The 21,915-nt window shown below is 44.2% G+C and overlaps 1 protein-coding gene across 1 annotated transcript in view; it reads left to right on the top strand.

Annotated features, from left to right (window-relative positions):
- Positions 1-2,635: 2,635 nt before the first annotated feature.
- The window catches only part of FAM8A1 (family with sequence similarity 8 member A1), a 61,699-nt gene continuing 42,419 nt past the window's right edge, over positions 2,636-21,915 (top strand). Inside the window, exon 1 of the mRNA XM_086965114.1 lies at positions 2,636-2,994. Within this exon, the coding sequence (XP_086821240.1) occupies positions 2,703-2,994 (292 nt within the window). The 5' untranslated portion in view covers positions 2,636-2,702. The remainder of the gene's footprint in view (positions 2,995-21,915) is intronic.

The raw sequence follows: 21,915 nt of genomic DNA, 5'->3' as shown, positions 1-21,915 counted from the left end.
GAATCCAGCCATCGGTATGCGGTCCCCATTGTATGTGACTGGTCGGATGTCCAATTTCTCCAGTTCTGCGCCTGAGTGTGGCCTGAAAGTTTCATTCCACACCGCTCTCTGGACGATGGTGTAGGGAGAGCCGGTGTCTGCCACTACGCTTATTGGTATTCCGCCGATCGTCATTTCTAATACTGGTTTGGTTGTCTTTTTGCCATCCACACTCAACACCTGGTCGTATATACACAGTACGGTGACTACTTCTTCCTCTGTGCTTCCCTCTTGGTCTTCATGATCCTGGTCAATGTATTTCACCATGCTCTTGGAAGATTTTCTCCGGCACACCTTCTCGTAATGACCTATTATACCACAGTACATACATTTGGCCCCGAACGCTGGGCATTTCCTGTCGTGTGCTTCGTGGGACCAGCTTCCGCATCTGTAGCACACTTTCTTGTTGTTCGCCGCTTGTTTTCCTGGTGGTCCGGGGTTGCCTTGCCATTTATTTGGTCCTTTTGAGGAGGAACTTTTGTATTTATAGTCTCTGCGAGGCTCCTCATCGTCCACTTTGTTCACCATGGGAGTGGGTGTCGTTTCCTTCTTTGCAGCGTCTGCGCACCTGCGTGCCAATTCTGCCCTTTTGACAATGACCATCACCTCCTTCAGCGTGGTTTCCCCACTGGCCCACAGCTTGTTCTGTACATTTGTGCTTGTAGTGTGCATCACTATTTGATCTTTGATGAACTCATCTTCCCATGCGTCATATTTGCATGTGGCCGCCAGTTTCTTCAGGGCCGCCACATACTCCTCTACCGACTCTCCTGGACGTTGTTTCCTTTGTTGGAAATGAAATCTGTCGACTGATACACACACTGCCGGCCGGTAGTGTTTGTTCAAGTCATCAATGGCATGGGCATACACATCGTCGTCTGTGCTTCCTCTTGGTTTTGGTACCAGGCTCTTGTAAATTCTGAGTCCTTCCGGGCCTAAATTGGGTAGTAGGATGCGCTTTTTCCTCTTGGGGTTAAATTGTTCCTCATTTTCGTCTTCTAGGACTTCTATGAAGTTGTCTATATACTCCCTCCAATCTTCCCACTTCATAAGTGGTTCCCCTGGTTTGGGCAGGAATTGAACTGGCGCCATTGCATATCCCGCTTGCGCGCTCATCTTCTCACCTTTGACCGTGGGCGTTGTGCTCCCTTGGCTTCTGGGACTACCTGGAGTGCTGTCTGGCTCCTGTTTTCCAGCTTGTAACTGGGGACTTTCTGTGTCAGCCCCCTCGCCCTCTTTTAAGGTAGCCAGCGCGGTTTCCCTTGTTTAGGTTAGCCGTGTGGATTCGGCGCGCTCACTCCTGACTACACCTGGGTCCTTTCTCTCCCCCCTGCGTGGTTGTCTTCCCTACGGCGTATGTTTGGGCTCTGCCGCGCTCTTTAGGGTATGGTACCTCGTGTGGTGGCTTGTTTGCCCCTCCTCGACTGCGTGCTTCGCTTGGCTGCTTGGCCTTACTGTCCTGTTTCCTGGTTTGGATGCGGGTTCACCGGTATACTGTTGTTCCTGATATATTTGTTTTCCAGGGTGCAGGGGTTCAGGCTCCCGTCCTCGTCGCCATTGTAACGTTATTATTCTGCTCAATAAAGACATTGCAGCAGTGTGTTGTTGTAACTCTTATTTATTTAGCTAATGCCCTAAAGAGCGCCGAGCCGATATGTCCCTCGGGTCGGCTTTCGCGCCTCTAATCCTAGATGCGCGCGCAGCCGCCAATATGGACGCCCGCACGTCACGTCACGGCGTGACGTGCAACAACTAGTGCGCGACACTACACATACCACCTTAAATACAACTCCTGGGGCGCGTAAAAACTAGGAGCGGGATCGATGTAGTCCCAATATTGGCTTTGGTGCTCCTTGACCGGAGCCGTCATTGCAGCAAAGTAAAAGACTGTCAAGATGGTGACAGATTTATTTGGCTTCATAAGATGTTGTGCTGAATGGCTACATTGCTTTGCAGTTTTTCTTATTAATATCAAAAACATTGTGGTAATGATGCAATGTTACTCGCTGCTGTGGAGTTTAAGTAAATAAAGAAAGGCAAAATCCTCCCCTGTGGCTCTTGGTAAAATTAAAACATGTCACATCAGCTAGATTTTACCAATGCGAAAAAGAACTTGACTAAAAGTTAAGATGGTCAGCAAGCAAACAACTGGATCGTCTATTACTGTAGACATATTCGCTCATTTCGCTGTTATTCCCCTGCGTCAGAAACCTCACGATTTTTTGGTTTGGAAACTAAAGAAGGACGAGGCTAGTACGGGCCTGTTCTTGTCAGATAATGCTGTGGCCATTGTTGAATAGACTACTGACAGTCTAATTAATGACATTTAGAATGTGGAATATAATTATAATATATTCCAATTGCTTTTAGTGTATTTTTATCGATTGAAGCTAGTACCCAAGAATTAAACACATGATCACATTCAATAATGTTCTTCTAAACTAATATATGTTTTTCTAAGAATGCACTTACTTATTAGTTATAAATGTGTTTTCTACTAATTCTTCTGATTACTAAAGCAAGATGAGACAATGTAACCGCCCACAAATATCTCCGTCGCTACAGTCTTTCTATTGTGTCCATGGCAAGCGTTGTGCTGTCACTTTGTCCCTTTTTCCTTTCTATGGCGTGATCCGCGTACTTGGTCTTGTTGCCTTCTGGCAATGACAGCAGCTGGTGCTATGGGGGATGTGGGTGCGGGATCGGGTCCCCCAGTAACCGCACGGGAGTACTCACGGCAGGTGCAGGAGTGGCTATGGCAGTGTTACTGCGGTTCCCTGGGGTGGCCTCCTCAGAGCGGCGCCTTTGGGGCTTCGTACCTTAACCCCTTTTACAGCTTGCACCCCCCACTAGTACTACCGCCCCCACAAACTGCATGGCCGCTCCCGATCCCTGCCGTTCCCCCAACAACATCGACCCCACCGGCCAGGGAGCCAGCGCGACCCACATCAGCAGGTAAGAGCATTTCTCAATAACTGATCAATCCCATATGTAATATGCCCCGTTCTCTTTCTGGAATTTAAACCATCCACTCTTGACTCTTTCCTCACCTTTCTAAAGTTTATCCATATCCTTTTAGAAACCGGTCGTTCTTTTAAAAAGAGCATTATGGAAAATGCTCTCCATCATGGCCTTAAGTGGGATAGAAAAAAAAAACTGGTGGGTTTCCAAAAGTGGCTTGACTGTTGTAATTTAGAGAGTGACGTATAGGTAAAATAAAAATCTGTGGTTGCCATAGTATGCTGCCCAACTTGTATTTTGCTTTTTGTTTCTTCTTTGTGCTTTTGTTAAAATTATATTGCATATATAGTCACAGGAAAAAACAAAGGTTAAAGTTATGTTATAGTTCGGTATTTTAAAAAGATCTGTTTTTGGTTTAAAAAAAAACAACAACTTTGAAATATACTGAAAAAAGCAAAGATATAGTTAGAGGAATGTGTCAGTGATCACATTAGCGTTTTAAAAGTACAAAAATTCACTAGTTATAGTAACTATAACTTGTGCCCTGCCATGCACTGCTTATGACCTCACATATTATATCACTCATGACATGTTCTGTTATTACATTTATCACTAATGACATCACTGACAACATCATCCAATGAGTGTGTTAGTTTGTTTTATAGTTTACTTAGTGGCTGCTATGTACAATATTACCTTTCTACACAATCAGGGGTGTGGAATTTAATAAAATATCTACTTCTCCATGGGGCATGATGTTTAATAAATCTATTTCTCCTATTTCAAAATACACCCGTCTCCTTTGTGCCATGTAATGCGGCAACAAATTATGGCAGAAATCTCGTTATATAAGAGCTCTGATATAGCTTCTCTGATTATGCCAGGGATCATACCATAGTAAGGTTTAAATACTTGCAATTCCATTATGTTGCCACGTTTCCGCAGATCTACATACTGGGGCTGAAGGTAGTGGTTGGATGTTTTTTAAGGGTTTTTACCAACTCTTCTCTAATCTTTTCCCATACTGAGAAAGGTTGGACATTTACTCCTGACCATGGTAAATGTAAAACTTCTTCCAGGGTTGGGGAAAAAAGTGGTTGGAGTGAAAGTGAGCTTGCAAACATTAAGATTTCCGCATGAGCAAACCTACACATGCATATTTGTTCATGCTAAAATGCAGTTCAAAAATATTTTCTAGGCGTACAATTTCTTGGCCATCTTTTGTAAATTCACAAAAGCTGTATATATCTGCACTTAATGCAAGGACATATACCATGGTGCACTTTTGAGGCTTTCTTTTTTAATTGGGCCCCTAATGTGGTCTTGCATTAGCCATGACTTTTGTGTTTATTACAATTATTTATATCTATCTCTCTCTGTCTGTCAGCTGGCTTCACTGTGAGTGAGAGCATTCTGCTCTATCACAATGAGTATATCCGCACACAAAGTAGTTTTGCACAGTGCCAAGAAATACTGCAGCAAAGTGTGCTTTTTGAGACCCTAAATTGTTTTTTGCATTTGCCAATGTTTGGTATAATTGTGAGGGACTGGCAGCCCCCACACCAAAAAGGGTTTTACAAAAACCATGCCAAAACAAGTCATGCATTGACAAATCTAAAAGGCTGACAACCAAATTCAGACCTACTGTCTTTGCCAATGCTTGTTTATTTGTATGTTTCCTATAATCTTATTGAAACTGGTTGCACTGATTTTCCATTATGAATATTTTTGGGAAATACTAGTATACATCAACATATTTTACTAAATGATACTGCAAATAAATGGTACTTAACATTTTACAGTAGTTTAGCTAAATGTTTTTTTCCTACTTGCATTTTTTTTGTGAACATTTATTTTGAAAGCAAAGAATCATCAATCTTGCTTTCAAGCTTCTGCAAATATTTGCATCTAATCCAAGCTCATTCTGGGAGCTTTATACAACGCCTTTGAAAACATCTGTACACATTTTTATACTGGAACAACTGTCAGTAGTGCAGTCCGAGCTTACAACATTTACTTAGAGTAAGAGCGCGCACCCTAATAATAAAGGCTTTGCATTAATGAACCATAAATACAAGTTTGAACAGCATTAACACATGGGCACAAATATTACCTTAATTGCAGACATTGCTCTTCCCTGACCTATAATGTGGTACTGTAAACTGGCAGCCAAAGGGTTTATGCTGTAGAGCAGTGGTTCCCAAACATTTGACTCCTGCAGACACCCATTGAGTCACCACTGGAAGCCGGGGACCCCCAAGCAATTTGTAGGATTTAAAATTCAAACATTAAAACAGTAATTCGAAAAAAATATCACATTTTGTGCACACAAAACAAATACTCTAATTAGTAAGTATTTTAGGGGCATATTTACAAGCCCCTATCACTATGAGTACATCACTTTTTGCGACGTTCCCGTGGCGATAGGGACTTCCCTTTATTTACAAGGCAACGTTAAGCCACTTAACATGGCTTTACGCTGGCTTGTAAATAACACCCCCTTTCACCCTATGCTTAGCGTGAAAGGGGTGGGCAGTGAGTGTTGCAGTGGGCGTTCCACTGCAACACCCATTGATTTTGACATTGCCCCCTATTAACAAGGGTGGCGTAAATGGGAGGCAGCACCAAAATTAAGATCAGGGAAAACCAGGTCTTAACTAGGCGAAACAAGTAGAAATGCTTTAATTCTCCTTGTTTTCACAAAAGGCCTTCGATTGTTTCTGTTCAGGAAGGTGACCCGTCCTGCACATAAACATCTTTTTTTAAAATCTTGTACCTTCCATGTGTGCTGCATTTAAGCAGCACATATAGAAGTTACAAAAACGGCATTACAAAATTGTTTATGTGCAAGAAGGGGGACCTTACTGTACATAAAGAATCTTCTCCTGCATCCAGACACCCTTGCACTATGGTGCAAATTTAACTTTAGCGTGAGCGCAGGGGAAACACAGGGCTGCCTCATACTCTTGTAAATATAGGTGCAGCACTGCGTTTCTGAAGTGGTGGAGCTTGTCGTTAAGCCAAGGAGGCTAATGACACTCTCTGCCACTTCTGTTGTATTTTATATTGAAAGAATTTGGAAAAAATGAAGAAAATTAATGGGGAGGTTGGTGCTTCATCTCTCTGACTAACTTTTAAATGGTTGGTTTTATTTTGCAGTACAAGGCTCCTGCCAGGGTCAGACTGCAAACCCAAAGCAGCCCAGGCAAATGTTTTCAGACGAGTCTCCATACCGTGCACACCAAGTGCAGTGAGGGAGCCTGACCACTACAAAGGTGGCTTTGGGATGCCCCCCCCCAAAACATTTAGGAAACAATGGTGCAGTCTACAACACAGTTATCATTACAACACAGTTATCATTACATATTGGAATTGTATTAGCTTTTAAAGAATAGTTATTCCAGGGAGGGGCACAGAAGTTCATATCAGGAGGGTGATCACGTTATTTGGTCTGGTTGAAGCCCACAAAACACCCCTTGGATTGAATTTATTATATGCCGAAAAGGCAGTTGATCGTGTTGCCTGGGGGTTTCTGTGGGCAGTTCAGGAATGGAAGTGGTTCAAGAATGGATTTATAGAGGCAGTTAAAACTTTATATAAATACCCTAAAGCTACAGTGCAAGCTATAGGTCTGGAATCCGAGACTATACATATCTCAAGGGTAACTAGACAGGGCTGTCCTTGCTCCCCTTCATTATTTGCACCTTATATTGACCCTTTCTTAACAAAATTGGAGGAGAGCACGAGTATAAGAGCTGTATTTCAGAATCAGTTTAAAAATAGAGTAATTGTCTAAAACCTGATCCTCCAACATTTGTAATGTGGAGGAATAGGTTCATGTCGATCTATAACATGGAGGTCAGCTTATATAAAGGTAAAGGCTACACGAAGAAAAGGATGGGTGAGAAGATGTGGTCCCCAGTTATAAATTGGGTAGCAGGGCTTAGAGCTGATCCACAACCAGCTTCATTAGCTGACTCTGGATTAAGGTAATATATTAGTCTACCTAGATGGAACTCATTTGTATAATTTATTATAGGATATTCTGTCTCTATTGGTTCAATTTGCTATAGGATATTAACTGTGTATTTATGGTCACTTAACACTTTTTCTTAAAAAAAAAAAAACAAGGCTCCTGCTCCTGCCAGGGTCAGACTGCAAACCCAAAGCAGCCCAGGCAAATGTTTTCAGACGAGTCTCCATACCGTGCACACCAAGTACAGGGAGGGAGCCTGACCACTACAAAGGTGGCTTTGGGATGCCCCCCCCCCAAAAAACATTTAGGAAACAATGGTGCAGTCTACAACACAGTTATCATTACATATTGGAATTGTATTAGCTTTTAAAGAATAGTAAATTAAGTCCTGACTATGCACCAGAATACGACAATCTTTTTTGGGGTTCTTCAATGATTTCCCCACTATCACCCTCCAACAGTACCTCTCATCTCTCCATAGCCCCTCTGTCACATGTATTACATTTTTTATAGCATCTCTTATACCATTGTATGAGAGAGCACTTTGCATCGCACACATATAGAGACAGTGAATTATACATATAAATCAGTGTATAAAAAATGTCACATAATGCAAAAGGGACTACAAGGTGTAGAATTCACGTCATTCATACTGGTAGGCATTTTTAAAGATTGCTTGGTCTGGAAAAGCACAAACTAAAGATTCCGAACATAACACAGTGGTTAGCATTGACTTTAACAATAACAATGTATTTCCACCCAAATAAACCTTTTTAGCAGTATCAGGATAATGAAAGACTGGGACAAAACATGTCACTAACTTGTAGTTTGCATGCAGTTCTCTGATGGCAGTTCATGGTTTACTGTGCTAGATTAGGATTACACAAGATGCTTTCAAGTGCTTTTTAAACCTGCTGCCTGCGGACCCCTTGGGAATGTGTCACGGACCCCTGGGGGTCCGCGTACCACAGTTTGGGAAACACTGCTGTAGAGGGTTGGACCTACTTGTCACATTGACAAAACACACATGAAAACTTGTTGCCCTTGACCCCAAACTATATGTCCTGGGTGTCGGGCTGTATGAATTCCACATCCCTGCTAATTTTGTACACCCTGCTTTCAGCTAATCAGTGTGTTTACAAAACGCATATGCTCCTAACGCACACCAACATGACCAACGGCAAAGAATTGTTCAACGTCCTACAGCATTTCACCGAACCCCCCAGCGAAGCCACAAACGTCACACCTTCCCAGGAACACTGCAACAAGCTCAGCTCCTACTTTCATCTGAAGATCAAGGTCCTCTGTGACAACTTCAGCGAACAGACGCCGGACAACACCCCCCTCTCTACTGCCGCCGACAAGCCTACCTTCACGAACTGGAACCCCGCCACCTTCGAACACATCACCGCGACTATGAAGGAAACCCACTCAGGAGCCCCGACGGACCCCTGCCCACCGCACATATTCTACAGGGCCGCCGCCATCGCACCCGAACTTGGACAAACCATCAACGCCTCCTTGAGATCTGGCATTTTCCCAGACTGGAAACGGGCAGAGGTTAAATCCCTCCTCAAAAAACTTACGGCCGACCTGACAGACCTGAAAATCTACCGGCCCATCTCTCTACTTCCCTTTTTGGCCAAAGTCACCGAGAGGCTCGTAAACGCTCAGCTGACCGCCTTCATCGAAGAGAACTCCATCCTAGACGCCTCCCAGTCGGGATTCTGCAGCAATCACAGCACTGAGACCGCCCTCCTCGCTGCCACTGACCGTATGCTACTAGACCAGGGACACTTTGCGGCCCTCATCCTTCTAGACCTTTCCGCAGCCTTCGACGCCTTTTCACATCGCACGCTAGCAGCAAGACTACCGACGCAGGGATACAGGGAGCCACCCTCTACTGGATCTAATCTTTCCGGCAGAACACAGAGGATCAGACTCCCTCCCTTCATCTCCGAACCCACTGATATCAACTGTGGAGTACCCCAAGGATCATCGCTCAGCCCAACGCTTTTCAACATCTGCATGGCCCCCCTCGCCGCCATTGTCAGACAGCATGGACTCGGCATAGTATCTTACGCCGACGACACCCAGCTCATCCTCTCACTCACGAAGAATACCGAAGGTACCAGACTCTGCTTCCAGGAAGGAATGAAGGATGTTGCAGTCTGGATGAAAGACAGCTGCTTGAAGCTCAACTCAGAGGAAACAGAGGTCCTCATCCTCGGACCCTGCATCTCTGCCTGGGACAACACCTGGAGGCTCTCGGGAATCCACCCACCCCTACAGACCACAAATGAAACCTCAGCATCATCCTCGACTCTCCCTTTCCATGAACCAACAGATCAACGTTGTCGCTTCCGCCAGTTTCAACTGCCTGCGCATCCTCCGCAACGACCTTCAGGTGGATCCCCCCCCCCCCCCGATTGCGGAAGGACCATCACCCACGGACTGATAACCAGCAGACTGGACTACGGCAACGCCTTCTACGCCGGAATCAACAGAACTCTTCTACACAAGCTCCAAACCATCCAGAACTCTGCAGCCAGACTCGTCCTCGGGACACTGCACCACGAACACATGACCCAACCCCTACGAGACTTCCACTGGCTCCCCGTCAAGAAGAGGGTCACCTTCAAACTTCTCACCCACGCCTAAAAATCCCTCAACAGCATCGGACCCAAATACCTCAACAAGAGAGTTTCCTTCCAAGTACCCAATTGGAACCTCCGCTCCGCCGACCCCCTCACCTTGGCATAAACAGAGCAGGCGGGGGAGCATTCTCCTACATCGCACCCAAGACCTGAACAAGCTCCCGGTGAACATCCGATGCGTCCCTACCCTGCAAACATTCAGAAAGGAACTCAAGACCTAGCTCTTCGACTGATCCAGAGCTGCACCCCCGCACCTTGAGACCCTCACTGGTGGGTAGCGCGCTTTATAAACCCCTGATAGATTAATAGAGGTATTAAACATGTTATAAATCTTTGTATTTATGAGTAACTGTGTGCAGGTGACAGTTGACAACTTGTGTTCATCATGTTCCCCATAGGTTTTTTGATACTACAGAAAAAAGGTTCCAGTTGGGCAAAGAGTCTATGTACTGCATACTAACTATTGCAAGCAGCTTTGAGTTATTAGAGAGAACTGTCTTAGCATGATAGTTAATGCTTAACATAGAAGACTGTGCGCACTAGGTACTAACCTATGTACATGTGCTTGTTTTGCTAACGAAGATGAGCTATCCATAAGTTTGCACCACAGCATGAAGGCTGTATGTAGTATGATCTTTAGCACCTTCAGAACTTGATTATAAGTGAACAGTCGCTCTTTGAACAAGATTTGCATAGAGCAATCACTGTTCTCAGTATACACTTTTTAATACTCTGTGGTGTATTGCTCATGAGTTTCAATGACTTCAGTGTGGTACAGAGTAAACTCTCTCCATAGAGTATGCAGTGTTTACGGTACCCACTTTTCTACATCTATCCACTTCATTTCTCAATGTAGGTTCAGTGACTGTCAGGGATTTGATACAGGTGAAGACTATCCGTAGTAGGTCATTAGTTATGTAACAGGGCTTCAGAATCTAGAGGAACTTCATTTTCCCTGAAGCTTGATTTACCTATGGTGGTTGTATGTATGATAACAGTAAAGGCACTTCATATTCTTCTGAGCTATTGTGCCCTTACTTTCATAGCTCTATTCGTATACCCTTAGAGCAATGTGTACAAAAGAAACTTGAATGATGTAATGAGTGATGTCATATTATATGTCATGAGTAGTGCATGGTGGGGGTGCATGTTATAGTTAGCTATAGTTAGGTCTGCTACCTATAACTGGTGAATTTGTGTTCAAAATGTTAATATTGTAGCTGACATACTCACCTAACTATAACATTACTTAGTTTTTTCCTGTGAATTTATAACGTTTTGTTTTTTTAAACAAAAGCAGATCTTTTTATCACACCTAACTATAACGTTACTTTAACCTTTGTTTTTTCAGTGAATTTCTGGGGATTTTTTTAGACACAAAGTAATATTTTATTACCAGATGTAAAGCCACGTGCCTACCGCTGCTCACATCGTGTCAGCCATAGGGCCTTATGTTTTTTCGAGCAGAGGATGATTACTTGGCCCCCCTCCTCAAGCCTTATTGGCCCCGGGGACCCCATCCATCCTTGCCATTTTTGTTAAAAAAGGAGAAGGGAGACATATGGCCTGCCTCCCGAGCCTCAGTAGGCCATGGGGACCCCATCCCCCAGGGCATTATGTTTTTTAAAGGGGCGGACAAAGTGACTTCATCCCAAGCCTTATTAGGCTTTGGGGAGCCCATCCACCAGGAATGTTTTTTTTTTTTTAAGGAGAGATGGTCTGTGCAACTACTCTATCCGAGCCTTTAGAGGCCTTGGGGACCCCATGCCCCAGGGCTGTGTTTATTTAAGAGGGGGGGAAACTGAAACCCCCTTCCTGAGTCTTATTAGGCCCTGGGGCACCCAGGCCCTTTTTTTTTTATAAAGGACAGCCACAGGGCCCCCACCCTATTATTGTCCCGGGGAGCCTACATCCTGGGCCAAAACTTACAAAAAAGAGGAGGGGGCAACACAGCTTCCCTCCCCGAGGCTCTTTAGAACCTGGGGACCCCATCTCCCAGGGCCTTTTTTTTTTATTAAAGGGGGCGGGGCTACATGGCCCCCCTCCACAAGACTTATTATACCTTGGGAATCCCATCCTTAAGTGCCATTTATTTTTGAAGGAGGGGGCATGGCTTCACCTCCCCAAGCCTTATTTGACCCTGGATATACAATCCCTCTGCCATTTTTTTATGAAAGGTGAGGGGCGTCCGCATGGACCACCTCCCCAAACTTTATTATGCCCTGGGCCACATCCTCCAGGTCAATTGTTTTAATTAAAGGGGTGGACGCGTGGCCTTGGTAGGCCTTTGGGACTCCATCCACCTGAGCCCACCACTAAAATTGAAGGAGAGGAGTTCGCACTCCTTCCGAGCCTTTTTCGGTCCCAGGGAAGCCATCTCCAGGGGCCCAGATCATTAAAAGCAGGTGCCCTGGTGCCCACCATACATTTGTAGGGGCCACGTGTGGAGCCCCAAGGACCCCGTGCTCCAGCCGGCACCCTGCATGCATCGGTAGCTGGCATTGCTACTGCCCAGAGGGATTAGCTACTTATGCTGTTCCCTTCGGGCGGAAAACAGATCAAAAATCTGCTCCCAGCCAGCGGGAAAATTTTTAAGGCTCCCGCCCACTGGGAGCCGACTTTGTGTTTGCTCCTGCTTGGCAGTGGATTAAAAAATGCTCCCACCAGCTGGGTGAGAGCACACTCCGGGTTACCTGTATGCATGGTGCAGGCACCAAAACTGCTATGTCCTGGGGTGGGCTCCCCGGGTCATTGCTAGTGAGCCAACCCTGGGGGCGAAATCCCTGGGGCTATTAATTGCTCAAGGAGGAGAGCAGCGCAGCCCCCCTCCCTATTAAATTAGTTAAGCTGCCCCATAGGATGGGGTGCCCAGGGCCATTAGAGGCTCGTGGAGGGGGTACACTCGGCCCCCTCCGCATTTTGAGTAATTGTGGTCCTGTGGATGGGACCCCTAGGGCTTTTAGATGCTCGGGAAGGAGGGCTGCGTGGCTCCCCTCTCCTTTTGATTAATTTTGGCCTCTGTAGGTGGGCTCCCTGGCCCTGTCATGGCCTACGGAGGGGGGTAAAACGCCACCACTCCCCATGTTGACTAATTGGGGCCCTAGGGGTACCTAAGGCCTGTAATGGTCCCCGTATGCATTAAGCTTAGTCCTGGGAGAGCGCTCCCCAACGCCTGTAAAAGCTAGGGGAGGAAATATGGCGCCCCTCCCATTGATAAAACAAAGCAGCTCTGGCCTCCGGTATGTTTTGTCTTTCCAGTCCCACAGGAGTCCTCAGGATTGCGGCAATTTGTGCTTATTTCTTTTGGGGGGAGGGGGGGGGAGGGCGGTCAAGTTATTGTGTGTGTGTTTGTTTGTTTGGGATAGGGGACTAAGTCCCTGAGTGCTGTAATGGCTGCCAGAAAAATGTTTCTCATGTTGCTGGCCGCCAATTAGAGCGCTCACTCACACAGGAGTTTGGCTCCCATGGAAACGAATTGTCGCAAGGTAAAAAAAAATAAAAAGCTCCCTGGGCCAATTGGAACACTCTATTTTTTATATTAGGTTCGAAGGGGGCTCTCGCAAGTCCCTCAAACTTAACTGTTCAGATATATCCTCATTTTTTTTAACCTCAATATCTCAAAAACGATTGAAACAAATTTACTCCTAATCATCATTAAAAGCACAATTTGCTTACCAAGATCTAGCGTCCTGCCAAATTTGGTGTATTTCAGTGAAACAGGTTTTGCTGTAGCCCTTCTTAAAGAAGTCTATGGAAAATACTTGGGGATTTTGCGTTTTGGAACCAGTCTTTTTTTCTTGGCCCCTGCTAACGGATCACCCTGAAACATTCAGTGGACAAACTAGTCAAAAAGTAGCACAGTTTTGAAAAGTTTTCTGGAGATTCGTCAAACAGTGCCAAATGTATTTAGCAACACAAAAAAGTGATTTTCCTATGGAACAGCTGACCTAACTATAACTGCTCAGTGGCGACTGCAGCACAATAATTGACATACTCCTAAAACAAGCCAGGTCTATTGGCTATGTAAGTTGATAATAGCTGTATAAGATATAACAACAGTGATTTTGTTGTAAATGGTATTGAACATGGTTTGAGTCCCGAATTTTGAGACTGTGAATTAAACATTACTGAGGTCTGTAGAAGGCGCAGTGATTATACAGGTGTGCATTTTTTCTCTTACTATTTTTCTGAAATCCTCCATCCTTGTATGTTATGTTTAAATGTAGAGCATTCAAATCACCCCGGTGGGTATCCTGTAGGAACCGTTCTTAATTGGGGGTTAGCTATAGGTGAGGAATGGTCAGTACAGGTGAGAGCAGTGGCCTTGTCCGCCACGATGTCTGAGAAGTTGGTGCAGGCTGGGTCTTGGTGAGGTCCTTCGTTCCTTGGGTGAGACCATTTGTGTTCAGGGTTTTCAGGAAGGAGGTTGTGTTTGGGTCTGTGTGGTTCTCCAGGTGGTGGTTACCAAGGTAGATCAACGAGATGGAGTTGGGGGTGATGATTCTGTGAAGGTGTTTCCGAAGTCGTCTCTTGGTCCATGCGGCTGGTTCAGTAGGGCTTCTCCTAGGGTGATGTTGTTCGAGATGCTGAGTTTGAAAGCGAGGAGTTTGAGTTTATCATAGGAGTTGGCCGAGGTGAGGGAATATTTTACATTTTACTTATAAGTGATTGTGATTTCTCCTCTGGGTCTGCTGGTTCTGTTGTGTCTTGTGGTCTTGTATCGTGATGGAGTGGCTGTCGCAGTGTCCAGAGTAGAAGCTGGTGCGGGCCGGGTCTTGGTGAGGAAGAGTAGGTCTGAGGAGAGGTCTTGCCTTGCAAGGGTTACCAGACTTCGATGCTGTGTTTGGATAGTGGGTGTGTGTTGAGGAGGGGACAGGTCAGCCTGTGGTGGGTTGTGTACGTGGTGGAACTGTATGTAATCGATGAAGTGGCACGTAGCACAGGCGAATGCACCTTCATTGCAGGTCGGGCAGCTAGGCTACAGCACAGGGAGAGTCACCTGGGATTCAGGGTGTGGAGAGAGCTGCAACAAAATAGCATCTTGGGTGGAGGACCAGTGGTCCTGGTAATGGGGGAATGCGGGGCACGGATGGGCTTGCCTTTGGATCACCCACCGTGCTCGTCTGCACTGCAGCCCCCATTAAGAAGGTCCTGCAGGGTGAGGAGATCCTAGTGGCAGTGGTCGCGGCTAGGTGGGATGGGGCCAAAGCGAGGGGCAGATGAGAGTGCAGCATCAGCATGAAGGTGGGAAAAAGGCTACAAAGGTGCGAAAAAGGAGCGAAAGGGGCCAAGTCTCTGAGAGAAAGAGTGGAAAAAGGGGTTGGAATGAAAAAACAAAAACAGATGCAAAAACGTGGCAAACGAGGCCAATGAAAGAGTGCAAGAAACAGTGGGGCAAAAAAAAGTGGAAAAAGGCAAAGTGCGAGTGAAGAACAAAGAGAGTGACAAAAATGAATGGAAAGAGGAACAAAAAGTGGCAAACAGTGGCTTAAGGTGCCAAAGTAGGCAAAAAGGTGGAAAGTGGTTGGAGGTAAAGCAGAAACTGCAGAGAGGTAAAGGCGGAAAGAGGTTAAAGCAAGACAAAGCCCAAGAGGCAGAGGTGAAAAGGAATGCGAAAGGAGGGGCAGGGCCACAGATTTGGTTCAACGGAAGCGGGGCTGGGCTTGGCCGAAGCAGGGCCAGGTACTGCCTTCTCAGTCTCACACCTCTCCTCTTTCCTCTTCAGCACTGTGTTGTCACTCTCCCCACCATATACATTCTCACATTTCCTTCACTTCACCACTCGCCTATAAGCAGTGCATTTTCTTTTACTTACGCCTTGCCTTTATTTTGACCACTACTTATCTCCTTCACACACATCTGCACAACTACACAGTTGCAACTGGAATGCTTGACCATTGATGTGTGCGCTCTGCAAAGAGGCAAAGAATTAGATGACCATATATCCTGAACACCTCCTCCAGTAAGGCAGAGGAGCGTCGCCCCACTGAGTAGGCCAAAAAGGATAAAATAAAATGACAATAACTCATTGTGATTATCATTTTATTTTTCGTTGTTGCTCAGCTGAGTATGGGTGGGGTGGGGCTGAGCTCTTACAGAGGAGCTGAAGTATTAGTGGTTCGCACTCTTAAGTGCGCAAGAAGATTTGGCCAGCCGTCTCGGGCCAGCCAAACTATCATGCGCACTTTGCATGTTCTCCACCCAGGCTCCATTACAGCCTCGGTAGAGAACATGCCCAGGCTCCCTGTCCCCATCTGAGTGCCGAACCACGGTGCTCGGTCCAATCACAATGCTGAGAAGTGAATGGCTTAGGGGAGCATGGAAGCCTTGGTGCTTCCTGTTCCTGCTTCTAGCCCTGGAGTCCCGGAAGCAGGCAAAAAGGACCGAGAGGCGGCAGTGGCACACCGGAAAATAAAAATTTATTTTCATTCCCTCTCCCCCGATGTGTTAAATAGCAGCCATCACTGATGCTGAGAAACTCGTTCTGCCTTCAGCCTCAGTTGCTGAATTCTCAATTATAGCCGTTAATAAACCCATGGATGGACTCAGTTCAAAGCATGCAACATACAAGCGTTATATGCTTCACAAAAAATACTTCAGAAACACAACATCCAAGAAATAGCAAAGCCTTTTAAGGAATGGAAAGTGAAGTAAAATGTGAAATATAAACAGGAACAAAATCGCTAACATGGATTAACTTAAAGTATTTTCTATTTCATTGTTCAGAATTCGATTAGTGTGTTGGTCTGTAAAATTAATGACATGATTAGAGGGCCAGATAAAGACCTGTTTCAATGTTAGCTTTTAAATACTACAGAGTCTGAAACCTAGAGTGACCCAGTCCACTGCACTCTCTTATTCTGAAATGGGTTGGCCCTTCTAGAATCATGTTGTTACTTTTTCAGTATTTGCCTCTTCTCTTTTTAGAAACATTGCCTCCTTCCAGTAGTTTGGTCCAAATTAGAATATTTCCCATTTCTTTTAGTACCCCTGGCATATCGCGTTGTCAATTAGTAATACAACCAAATTTTGTATAGCTCCAACCTTCCCATTAAACTAAAGTCGATTTTTTGTTGTTGTATTTTTCCTTTGTGAATTAAATAAAATATTTCCTAATTTAAATATCTGTTTGATGTATATTTGTTTTTGTATTATTGTACATTGTTTTGGGGTCTGATTGTAAACCTTTCTTAGGCCTGAGACCGCAGCTTTCAGTAGTGATTAAGTGGTGGTCCACAGACGTGATAAGGTTAAGTAAGAACTGCTGATCAAGATTAACCCTTGAAGACTTTGAATATCGTAAATGTAACCCTGTTCTCCGGAATACCTGCCCGTTCACACTTATCTTAATTGGGCTATTACTTGAATCATAAATGTTTTCTTTGTATTTTCTTGCATATTGTGTTTGTTATATCACACAATTTGACATTCCATAAGCTCTATAAACCCTTACTGTAATTCAGACGTGTTCACTGTGGTTCCACATTGAAAGGTTCTACTGTAAAGAAGGGACACAGAGCATCCTGGATTTCCAGGACAATAAAATGTATATCAATTGCTGGTTCTAGAACCAAAAGGGGCTGGAGGAAAACTTTTTTGCAATTGACAGTGAAAGGTCCTGGCCTAAGTTTAAGTATGTTTGTAGAAAAGGAAACAAATATCCATTATAAGACAGCTCCTTAGCTTCATCCTAAAACACACACCTCTATTTAGGTTGAGCCTAGACAGCGCGCGTGCTGGCTGGAAGATTGGTTAAGGAGAGCGTCGCTCGCAAAAGCTTGATTCTCAATAGTTTATTTGTTTTCTATGTTCTACCTTCTTGTATCTTGCTCCTCCACTGGTGTATTGGCTTATTACGGTATCCTTTCACAAAAGGGTTTTTAGGTCTCGCTAGAGCCCAGCGCATGCGCTGGTCTAGCGAGTCATTTAGTAAGCCGCTTTTGGAAGTGCTTCCAAAGCGGCCAACAGCTTACTCTCCACTGCACAAGCACGCGCGCCACGCTTCCTTTCACTTTTGCGGCGCCTTAAAGGCATGTGCCACGATTATAGCAAAATAAAATAAATAGTTTTATTTTCTATTTTGATATAATCGCTGCACCAGCGCTTTACTTTTAACATTAACATTTGGGGTGATTCAGGCGCTTTATAAATGATGTAAATAAATAAAATAAATAAATCAAAAGTAAAGCGCGGGTGCCGCGATTATAGCAAAAGTAAAGAAATAGAAAAAAACTTCAATTTCTTTAATGTTGCTATAATCGCTGCACCAGTGCTTTATTTTTAACGTTAAAAGTGAAGCGCGGGTGCCGCGATGATAGCAAAAGTAAAGAAATAGAACTGTTTTTCTATTTCTTTACTTTTGCTATAATTGCGGCGCCCACGCTTTACTTTTATTGTTAAAAGTAAAGCGCTGGTACCACGATTATTTATCATGTCTCCAAGTTTATCACAAAATCTCCCAAACAATGCAATTAAACAAAAAATGCATCACAGAAGAATGCCAAAGCCTTTTGACAAAAATCATGAATTTCCCAACTTTTGCTTAATGATGTCACTGACAACAACGGAACGATGAACCCATCCGTTGGGATCCTCCTTTCACACCTCCACATTGGCAGGCTCAATTCAGACAAAGAAAGCGGCTGTAGCCGCAAACATTTTCTGTGCAGAACATAACAGGATGCAGTGAGTCCTCTGTGCAGCCACCAGCCAGCCTGCAGACACAATTGAGAATAAACCACTTTTGATGGCCATCTAGTAAAGTTAAAAAGACCAGAACACAGGCATCGCAATTAAGGAGTTCGCATAAAATGTCCTGCATAAATTCATTGTGTCTTAAACACAGAATTGACTAGAAGTCTGGCCTAGTGCCAAAAATAGTGACAACATACATGTTTCATTTTTACTCCACGTGGAATTAGGCCGGATCATTACTAAAGCTCTTACTCAAGCGATAATGGCCGTTATGCTGTACACGTTCATCTTCCCGTAATGACTGGAAGGTGGTGCAAGGTAAAGAGAAGGAATGTGTAATCTCGGTAAAGTAGGTCACTTGAAGCACTCTGATCTAATACAGTGCTGACCTATCTGAAAAGAATTGATTAAACCACTACTTTGCTCAATTGGCATTCCAGACATGAACCGATTGCTTGAAATGTCTTACCGGGCACAGGGCCAGCAGTCTCACATCAAGAGGATGCTTCTGCATTTTTTTTTTTATTTCAATATATTTTTTATTGTTTTTACAGCAGATAACATAAAACATATAAACATCAGTGCATAGTCGTTACAAGGTTGCAGCCCACATTTGCTATATTAATGGTGGTGCAGTTACACAAAATATAAGCTTGGCTGCCCCCCTATTTTTTATTGTTTTTACAACATAAAACATATAACATCAGCGCATAGTCGTTACAAGGTTGCAGACCTCATTGGCTATGTTGGTACGGTTACACAATATATGAGCTTGGCTGCCCCCCTATCCACTGTCGTTGTGAGAAGAGAGCAGTAACATTGAAATAAAAATCTGAAAATTGGAAAAGTGGCTCCTGATTATCCAGTTAAATGTAACACACCAGCGCTCTTGGAAGCCGATCAAGGAGGAGGCAATACTGCCTCTGGGTCATTTATCAACCACATAGTATTGCTATTGTATTACTCTGCACACCCGCTGTGCATTAGTGTATCCTCTGACAATACCAAAAAAAATTTGCAAGCATAGTACTGAATATTGTAGGCCTCTGAGTGAGGTCATGGTTTGGCGTGGGACTGGTATTCCCATCAGTTTGTCTAAGTGAAATGACCAGACTGTCTCAGTAATCTCTGCTCTGCTGGGATTACATTTCCTGGACTAATACAAACCCATAATGTCAACATTGTGCCTCGAAATATAACAATAATATGGATCATGGTGCCAAGTCTCCCTGCGGACTGTGCCATGAGTTTCATTACTCTGAGGAGCAGGTTGTTTCTCCTAACACAGCACAATTTTATGGATCGTCTTTCCAAATGCACTCTGCACTAACAAAATTCACTAGAAAACCCAAGTTTCCTTACTATACAACTTTTTAAATAGTTGGTCTGCGTAGCCCCATTTCTTCCCAATCCATCTTTTGTGCCTGGGTGTGCATTATTTCCATTATGATGTGGCATATAAGTCTATCTATCAGCCAATTATACCAGCCCATTTGAAAAACGAAGGTACACCTTAATAGTTCCCAAATTAAAGGCTGAACCAGCACTACCTCAAAGGTCCCTGATTCCTGTCTTCCCAACGAAGTAAGCTTCGGCATTCATGTAAGATAGGGGCAGGTGGTGGAAACATGCAACAAATTGTTTTTGTGAGAAACAAGCATGTGTATAGAGTATTTCTGCTAAGCCCCAAGCTTGTAAAACTTCACTTGTTTTTTTCTACTTTGCAGATATTTGAACATTTAAAAAAAAATCTGTCTTTGCGGACTTCTGAAAACTAATCAGCTTCATTTATACCTGTTCTTTTTGTATACAGTAGAACAACTGCTGATTTAAGAGTCCTCAAGGCACTAATTTAAAAAACACATTCTCACATTTTCCATAGAACGTGTAAATCAAAAGGACAGGGAACCCAACAACAAATAATACTTCAGAAGCTCATACCAGGCAACTGATGTCGTTCAGTGCGCCAGAGGTTCTGTTTATCTAATAAGTAGTCCGATAAATTAAAATCCAAGCATTTCACACCATTGGTAATTTTACTGTATGTAACAATGTTGCTGGTCTTATCTGTCCATACAGATGTCTGCCCAGGGGACGTCCATCTATGCTTGTGAACGACTCTGTGGTTGAAAATGAACAAACTGCAAATAGAACAAGCATTTGCAATGCATTAGGTCTCGCATTTACGGAAGTTTGCGCTATTGGCATTGTAAATGACAATGCCTTTTATTTGTGTTTTTAAATGGGATAAATAAAAGGCATCGTCATTTACAATGTCAATAGCTTAAACTCTCGCAAAAATGAGATCTATTGCAAATGCGTTTGTGCTATCAAAATAAACGAGCATTGACATAGCCAATAGGTCTCGCTTTTGGGACCTTGTAAGTATTTAATTATGCAGCACGATATCCTTGGTGCAACAACATTAACTGTTGCGTGGCTAAACACTTCTAAGTTCCCAAAGGCGAGACCTATTGGCTATGCCAATGCTTGTTCTCTTTGTGTTTGCGCAATTTTTGCATGATGTTTCCTGGCCCAGCGCAGTGCCCCCTTCATGATGCCATGCTTTATCATTTACAGGCGCTCGCTCACTCTCCCCGTGCACCATGTTGATCATAGAATTACTTGCATGTGCCATTGTCCCTTCCCCACCTCCGTACCCTTCGTGTTGCTTGCCCACATTATATTATTTATTTTCATTTAGTGGCTTCACTCGCTCTCCTCACCATGTGCCGTGTTGATCAAAGAAAACCGTGCAGCCACTTACTCGAATGTGCCATTGTTCCCCAACCCCCTCCACAACTTGCCCACGAAGGTGTTATATTTATTTTGTTTAATTAAGTGGCTTATTTTTCTGCTGCTGTCAGTACAGCGCGACCACTGTCTGCTTCCTTCGATGTCACTCTTCCACCAAATGTTCCTATTTCACTTTAATAGGGCAGCGCCACTTCACAGACCCCGCTCTCCAGGTTTAAGCAAGCTCTGTGAGTCTACGCCTTTTCTTAATTTATACACTGCATGGCAGCCGCAAATTCGGCACAAAGTATGAGGCGCTTGGGACAAATCCCTGAGCCTTTTAGGAATAAATAAATCTCACCACCCACACCCAATGATGTAAAAAAAAAACAGAGGCCCCTACCACAAGGTAAGGGGGTTGGGGCTTCCTCGCTCATTCCACTAACTACCTTTTCCCTGTAGCTTTATACTACTTTATATACACTTTTGGGAAAACCGGATTCTTAACGATGATTTGTATCAATGTATTGAAAACCTGCTAATCATCATTTTCTTTCTTAAAAAATAATCACTTTCCTACTAGGTGACCTTTGTTTAGCATGATCCCACACTGCTTCAGAGACATGGCTGTCCAGAGTAGAACATGTAAATCATCGCTGCCTTGAGAGCTGTGTTTATAAAGCGCTCTTTCAAAATGGCTATTACTTCGGTCATACAGCCCAACCCCATGGCAGCCTAGCACGTGACGCGCATGTCACCACACCTACAACCTTCATAAAATCTCCCTATTCAGGCTTCGTTCCTTCCCAGTCCAAAAAGGCAGGGGAACACAACGCTCCCCATTTTTGCCCC

Source organism: Lissotriton vulgaris, chromosome 4_1, assembly GCF_964263255.1.
Source record: "Lissotriton vulgaris chromosome 4_1, aLisVul1.2, whole genome shotgun sequence".
In the NCBI taxonomy this organism is placed as follows: domain Eukaryota; kingdom Metazoa; phylum Chordata; class Amphibia; order Caudata; family Salamandridae; genus Lissotriton; species Lissotriton vulgaris.
The sequence above is the reverse complement of the archived record's forward strand: the minus strand, read 5'-3'. Positions and strand labels throughout refer to the sequence as shown.